The 7,117-nt window shown below is 56.6% G+C and overlaps 2 protein-coding genes across 2 annotated transcripts; both read left to right on the top strand.

Moving 5' to 3' along the window:
- The first annotated feature begins 2,146 nt into the window (after positions 1-2,146).
- Positions 2,147-4,701, top strand: LOC138818586 (protein ZNRD2). Its single transcript, XM_070009535.1, has 4 exons — positions 2,147-2,249; positions 2,341-2,492; positions 2,607-2,691; positions 3,747-4,701. The coding sequence occupies exons 1-4, from the start codon at positions 2,231-2,233 to the stop codon at positions 4,088-4,090; spliced, it is 600 nt and encodes a 199-aa protein (XP_069865636.1). The 5' UTR covers positions 2,147-2,230; the 3' UTR covers positions 4,091-4,701.
- Positions 4,702-4,773: 72 nt separating this feature from the next.
- Positions 4,774-6,328, top strand: LOC138818587 (leucine repeat adapter protein 25). Its single transcript, XM_070009536.1, has 2 exons — positions 4,774-5,164; positions 5,524-6,328. The coding sequence occupies exons 1-2, from the start codon at positions 4,874-4,876 to the stop codon at positions 5,800-5,802; spliced, it is 570 nt and encodes a 189-aa protein (XP_069865637.1). The 5' UTR covers positions 4,774-4,873; the 3' UTR covers positions 5,803-6,328.
- Positions 6,329-7,117: the final 789 nt, after the last annotated feature.

A 7,117-nucleotide genomic window follows, 5' to 3' on the forward strand; every position in this document is an offset into this window, starting at 1 on the left:
GTTTTATTAACGTTCCTAGAGTTCATAAACTTTGTAGATTAAGATAATGATGATTATCATTGTGAAGGTTAAAATGTGTTTGTGACTTTAGCTATGTATAACTATGCCACAGTATTGTGAAACTTATGTAGTCAATCTCAATAAAGAAATATTTACTTGCTGGGTGCCAGTGGCTCTTACCTGTAATCCTAGCTACTCAGGAGACTGAAAACTAAGGATCACAGTTCAAAGCCAACCCCGGCAGGAAAATCCCTGAGACTCTTATCTCCAATTAATTTCCAGCAAGTTGGAAATGAAGTTGTGGCTCACATCAATGATAGAGATCAGGTTTCAGCAAAAAAGCTCAGGGACAGTGCTCAGGTCCTGAGTTCAAGTTCCAGTGCCCAACACACACACAAAAGAATTACTCATCTTCCTGCTCTGTAAAGTAGGAGCAATAGCAGTACCTGGCTCCATAAAGTCCTCATAAGAAGTAAAAGGGAATAGGTGGGAGGAGAAGTGTAAGGGTCTTAGTTGATACCAGGTAGAATTGGCAATTAAGTGGGTTTGGGCTATGGCAATGACCCCAGAGGGTGCACTGGGGAATACAGAATAGGGCTGGAAGGTGTGTGCATACAGGTTGGAGTACAAGAGATGGTTTATGGACAGTCCCTTTAGTCAGCCTGGGAGAAATGATTTGGGGTATAAGTCCTGAGTTAGTTACTGTGACGCCCAAGAGCCTGCTGGTGATAGAGAATGAAGAGGGGCACTGAGCTCATAAACAGGAAAAAACAAGGATGAGAAAAGGCAATTCTGGGGTTCCTAAAAGGATAAAAACATGGGGCTGGGAAGGTGGCTTAGTGGTAGAGTGCATGAAGCCCCTGGGTTTGATTCCTCAGTAGCACACAAACAGAAAAAGCCAGAAGTAGGGGTGTGGCTCAAATGGTAGGGCCCTAGCTTTTGAGCACAGACAGGCTCAGGGACAGAGCCCAGACCCTGAATTCAAGCCCCAGGACTGGAGGTAGGGGGGAAGAGAGGATAAACCCAGGGGCAGGGGAAAGAATGGCACTTCAGGTAAGATGGTGAAAGCATGTTTGTACAGTCAAACGAGGCTGCAGCTGAAATTATGAGTCTCTAGTTCTAGGCATCCTTTTCCATTGCTTAGGTTTGTAACCTTGAAGCCTATGTGGGAGCCCCTACGGATCCCCAACCTAATAAAGGAGAGGACATATATGGAAAAAGAACACAGGAGGGTTGGGGTATTAGAGGGCTTGTCTAACATGGGCTTGAACTCTGGGCCTGGGCGCTGTTCTTCAGCTCTTCAGCTCAAGGCTAATGCTCTACCACTTGAGCCACAGCACCACTTCTGGCCTTTTCTGCTTATGTGGTGCTGAGGAACCAGGGCCTCATGCATGCAAGGCAAGCACTCTACTACTGAGCCACCTTCCCAGTCCCCCAAAACGGTACTTTTTGCAGATTTGTTGTTGTTGTTGTGGGGCTTGAACTTGGGACCTGAGCACTGTTTCTGAGCTTTTTTACTCCAAGTTAGTGCTCTGAGTTTTACTCAAGGTTAGTGCTCTACCACTTGAGCCACAGCTCCACTTTCAGATTTTTGCTGGTTAACTAGAGATAAGAGTCTCAAAGATTTTCCTGCCAGGGCTGCATCAAACCGCATTCTTCAGATCTAGCTTCCTGGGTAGCTTTGCATCTGTCCCAGGCCTTGGTCGGAGGCATGGACAGACTGGACACTGCACAAGGAGGGGAAAGAGCTTAATGATGACCCCCCACCTGCCTGCCCAGCCCTGCGGGTCTGCGCACCAGGTCCGGGGCTCCACGCGCTGCAGCGGCTGCGTGATGCCGCCGCTGCCTCGCCGGTCCCGGGCTTGGCGTGGCCGGTGTGGGAAGGACAACGCCCAGGCAAGCGGAGGCCGCCACGATTTCTCAAGCCTCCATCTACGGCGGGCAGGAAAGGCGACGCGGTGCAGACACTTCTCAGTCTGAGACCGGAGGAGCGTTACCATGCATAACCGAGGAAGTTCCAACCCTCCAACGGACGGCTGACTGACGCCTGACTGACACGCCTCCTGGGCTCGGCCAACGCTGCGGTACACACGCCCCATTTTGGGCAAAGCGAAGTCGGAAGACCACAGAGATGCGTCACTTCCGCCCTCACATCGGGCCAATATGGAAGGGGCGGGACCGCACCGTAAATTTACGTCACTTCCGGTGAACCATTGGCGACAACGGCAACATGGCCCTGAATGGCGCTGGTGAGAACTGGGGTCGCGGGGTCCTGGGGCTGCGGGGTACGAGGGGCAGCTCGTTCCAACACCCCGGTTCTTTGTGCCTCTCTTCCCCCAGAAATCGATGACTTGTCCTGGGAGCCTCCGACTGAGGCGGAGACAAAGGTGTTGCAGGCGCGCCGGGAGCGGCAGGATCGCATCTCCCGGCTCATGGGCGACTACCTGCTGCGCGGTTACCGCATGTTAGGCGAAACGTGCGCGGACTGCGGGGTGAGTTAAGAGAAGACTCGCTGGAGTCACCGGGGATGGGCTGCGGGCCAGTCCGCACAGCTCTTAGCCCGCCCAGCATCTTACACGTGCCCCGTTGTGCTTTCCGGTCCACAGACGATCCTCCTCCAAGACAAACAGCGGAAAATCTACTGCGTGGCTTGTCAGGAACTCGATTCAGATGTGGATAAAGATAATCCCGGTGAGGAGCCGAGTGTGCTCGGTGGAGAAGCAGCGCGGTAATAGAGGCTCAGGAACAGACCCGGGAGGTGACAGTGGGGTCTGTGAGGGGAATGGAAGTTAGGAGCTTTCTCCTGTCTTCTTCAGAGAGATCCGTTTCATTAGGAGCACTAGCACTTTTCCCGACCTGAGGGAGAATGTAAGCTTAATCAGCTGACCTTCCTCCATTGTGAGACTGGAACTCCGGGCCTCAGGAATGCCAGGCACCTTCTCTACCACTGGACTGTGTTCCCAGTCCTGGGACACAATTTTCATGGGGAGATAAAGCCAGAGCTTAAAAAACTGATGACATAGTAGAAAGTGAAGTGTGCCTAGGACCGTAGCTCTGTAGTAAGATGCAAGGAGAACGGAAAGAGCTGGGCTTAGTGGACCATGGCTGTAATGTCAGCACTCAGGAGGCTGAGGCAGGAGAATGATGAATGAGTGAGTCAGCCTCGGATATTTAGTGAAATCCCATCTCAAAACAAAACATAGCCACTGGCTCATATCTGTTACCCTAGCTACTCAGGAGGCAGAGATAGGAGAATTACAGTTTGAAGCCAGCCTGAGCAGGAAAGTTTGTGAGACTCTTATCTCCAATAACCACCAGAAAACCAAAAGTGGTGCTGTGGCTCTAAGCGGTAGAGTGCTAGCCTTGAGCTGAAGAGCTCAGGGGCAGCACCCAGCCCCAGCCCCATGACTGACAAAAAAAAAAAAACAAAAAACAGGGGGGCTGGGAAGGTGGCTCAGTGGTAGAGTGCTTGCCTTGCATGCATGAGGCCCTGGGTTCAATTCCTCAGCACCACATAAGCAGAAAAAGCCGGAAATGTCACGGTGGCTCAAGTAGTAGAGTGCTAGCCTTGAGCTGAAGAGCTGAGGGCCAGCGCCCAGGCCCAGAGTTTAGGCCCTACAACCACAAATACATAAATTAATAAATCAGGGAAAACAGCACAGAAAGAGCAGAGCAGTAAAGAGCAGGTGGCTCAGGGATGAGGTGAGCCAGATATCTTGACTATCCCCCCCCCCTTCTTCTTTTAGCTCTGAATGCTCAGGCTGCCCTCTCACAGGCTCGGGAACATCAGCTTGCTTCTGCCACAGAACTCCCCTTGAGCTCTCGGCCCACACCTCAGCCCCCTGTACCCCGTCCAGAGCACTGCGAGGGAGCTGCAGCAGGGCTCAAAGCAGCCCAGGGTCCACCCCCTCCTGCTGCGCCCCCAAATGCAGATGTGGTATCTTGCACACAAGAGGCCCTCCTGCAAAAGCTGACCTGGGCATCAACTGAGCTGGGCTGTAGCACCTCTCTGGAGACTAGTATCCAGCTGTGTGGCCTAATTCGGGCATGTGCTGACGCCCTGGGTAGCCTGAAACAGCTGCAGCACTAAGAGACCCCCCCCCCCCCCCCCCGAGAAAAACCCTCTAGAAAAACTGCTGTTCTTCCGTGTGGTTTGTTCTTTCCTTGGGTCTGAGTGTGCATGCCAGTCCCAGCTCCTCTCACATTTTTCTTATTCTCTGCTTCTCACCTTTTCCACTGTCTGCTCTTCCTGAAAAGATTTCCTTGAAAGATGAGTTGTGCAGCCAAGATGAGGGGTAGATGGTGAGGTCTGCGGTACTTGACGCTGAGGATGAGGTCTTAGCCACCTCAAGGGCATATCAGCATTTGTCTTCTCTTGGGGCTCTCCTTCCCTCCCCCCAAGCCGCCTCAGTCATTGCGGACCTGTGGCTTCCCCTCCGAGCGCCTGGATGCTACCACCTGTATCATCTCGTGTACACCCCGGGTCCCCCGTCTCCTGAGCCCCAGTCTACTGACTCTCCACTTTCACATCCTTTTCCTTGGGAGGGTAATTGTGCAGAACCCAAAAGCCTCCAAAGAACCACACCTGCCTCTTTTGGCCTCTCTGCTCCCCTTTCTCGCTTCCCTTCCTGGCACCCCTATAGCTTTTCTCCTCTATGCCATTGCGGTCCTGCAGCCCTTGCCTTTTTAAGAGAGGCCCCGCCTCTGTGTGGGGGGTGGGTCGGAGGCGGAGTCGGTGGAGCTGGGGAAGGAACAAAGCGCGGCCTGCGGGCGGCGGCGGCGCGGCTGGGCTCGGCGCTGCTCGGGGGCGGCGGGGCGGCCCGGGCGGCTCCCAAAGGTGGGAGGCGGCATCACCAGCCCTGCCGATTTTGCCATGAACGGGTTGCCCTCGGCCGAGGCGCCGGGCGGCGCGGGCTGTGCCCTCGCGGGGCTCCCTCCGCTTCCGCGCGGCCTCAGCGGCCTCCTCAACGCCAGCGGCGGCTCGTGGCGGGAGCTGGAGCGCGTCTACAGCCAGCGTAACCGCATCCACGACGAGCTGAGCCGCGCCGCACGCGCTCCCGACGGGCCCCGCCATGCCGCCGGCGCTGCCAACTCCGGATCTGCAGTCGGTGCGCGTCGCCCGGTCAACCTCGACTCGGCCCTGGCCTCACTGCGCAAAGAAATGGTGAGTGGGTGGGCGCTGGAACAATGGGCAGTGCAGGGGGGTCACCTGCAGACAGCCTGGGACTCGGAGGTGTTTGCAGTAATTGTAGCCATGCATGGCATATTGACGGGCTTATGTTGCTCGTGTTCCCTTTATCCTGCTTAGATGGATGTTACCCCATTTTACAGATGAGGATCTGTGACTTGCTTCAAGTTACATAGCTCGCAGGTGCCATCTGTTGTTCCCCAAACTTTTGCTTTAGGAAGGTGCAAGTAGATTGGCTAGAGCTGGGGCCTGGGGCTGGGGGTTTTGGATTTCTGGAGGCAGGAGCTGGGGGGTGACCCGGACCCCAACTCCAGCCCACTGTCAGTTGTCTGCAGGTGGGGCTGCGGCAGCTGGACATGTCCCTGCTGTGCCAGTTGTGGGGCCTGTATGAGTCTATCCAGGACTACAAGCACCTGTGCCAAGACCTGAGCTTCTGCCAGGACCTGTCCTCCTCCCTGCACTCAGACAGCTCTTATCCGCCCGATGCCGGCCTGTCTGATGATGAGGAGCCTCCGGACGCCAGCCTGCCCCCAGACCCGCCACCCCTAACGGTGCCCCAGACGCACAATGCCCGGGACCAGTGGCTGCAGGATGCCTTCCATATCAGCCTCTGAAGAGCTAGGGTGGGTGGGAACGCACCCATGCAAAAGGCGCAGAACTTGTCTATCAGCAAGTCCTCAGACGACAGTGCCTGCTCTGCCACCTCACCTCAGCCCGGCGAGGCGAGTGTCCCTCAGGCAACACCGCTGAGCCCCCTCCTGGTTAGCGGGCACTGGGTTAGACACCTAGGTGACAGGCTCTGCCTACCGCCTTGGGCCTCCACTTCTTCTATATGTGTGCACCCCAGCTTAACCTACCTGCAGTCTGGCGGTGGGACCCAAAGCATCTTGCACTGCCCATGCCATCTCTGGAATTTGGATCCCAGAGTGCCTAGCGCCCACCTTTTTCACCTTCGCTGCTACTTGGCAGCGGCTGGCTCAGGGGCACGCCACCTGCAGTCCTGGGCACCCACTGCCCCGGACAAGGACTCCAGGACCCATCCCTGCAACCACCCACGGCCAGGAGGGCAGAGCTTCAGACTGGATGTGTTGAGGGTCCACTTCCTGGATGTGTTGATAAATAAATAAATAAATAAATAAATACTCAAGCTTCCCGAGTGCCTGGCTGCGGGGCGGGACTCAACGGCTTCTGGGCGGTGAGAGCCGCCGGCTGCCGGCAGGTGGCGTCGCGGCGCCCGAGTGGAGGCCTCGCGGGGCGGCTGCGGGCCGCTCAGCGGCGTCGGGCGCTTTCCAGGCCGGCGGAGCCAGGCCCAGCAGCTGTGTGACTGCGGTCCTGTCACTTCCCCTCTCTGGCTGGTCTCCTCCGAACCCAGCCCCCCTCCTCACTGGGCTTTGGACTTTCCTGGTCTGCGGCAGCGGAAAGGAAGAAGGAGCCGCCCATCTTGAGGAGAGAAACTTTCCACCTCGAGCAGGGGCGGAGCTGGGGCTGCACAGGAAATGGGTGGGCCGGGACGAGGGGCCTCAGGGAGAGGGGAGACCAGGCCTCTGGGAAAGCCCGGGAGCCAATGCCCGCGGGCTGGAGGCCAGACTAACCCTGGAAAGGAGATAGGAACGGAAGCTTGGGCGCTAGAGACGCAGCAGCTAAGGGAGGTGGGGTCTCCGCACCCGGATCCCCCCACCCCTCCCTCAACTCGGGGTCCTTTAGCGGTGTAAATAACGGGCTTCCTCTTAGGAAGGATCACTGGGCTGGGCCTGAGAGCCAAGCCCACCGGGGGAAGCCCCCACGCTCCCAGCGTGCCCACTGGGGGGTGTGGACACCCCATCCACGCCCCCTTCCCCCCAGCCGCTTCCTGCCCCAGTCCCTTGCCTCCTGGTGTTGTGGCCCTTCTGGGTCTCCTGGCAGATAGGAAGTCCTGTTCGAACCCAGGAC

This window comes from Dipodomys merriami, unplaced genomic scaffold, assembly GCF_024711535.1.
Source record: "Dipodomys merriami isolate MVZ:Mamm:240054 unplaced genomic scaffold, mDipMer1.0.p SCAF_78, whole genome shotgun sequence".
Classification (NCBI taxonomy): Eukaryota; Metazoa; Chordata; class Mammalia; order Rodentia; family Heteromyidae; genus Dipodomys; species Dipodomys merriami.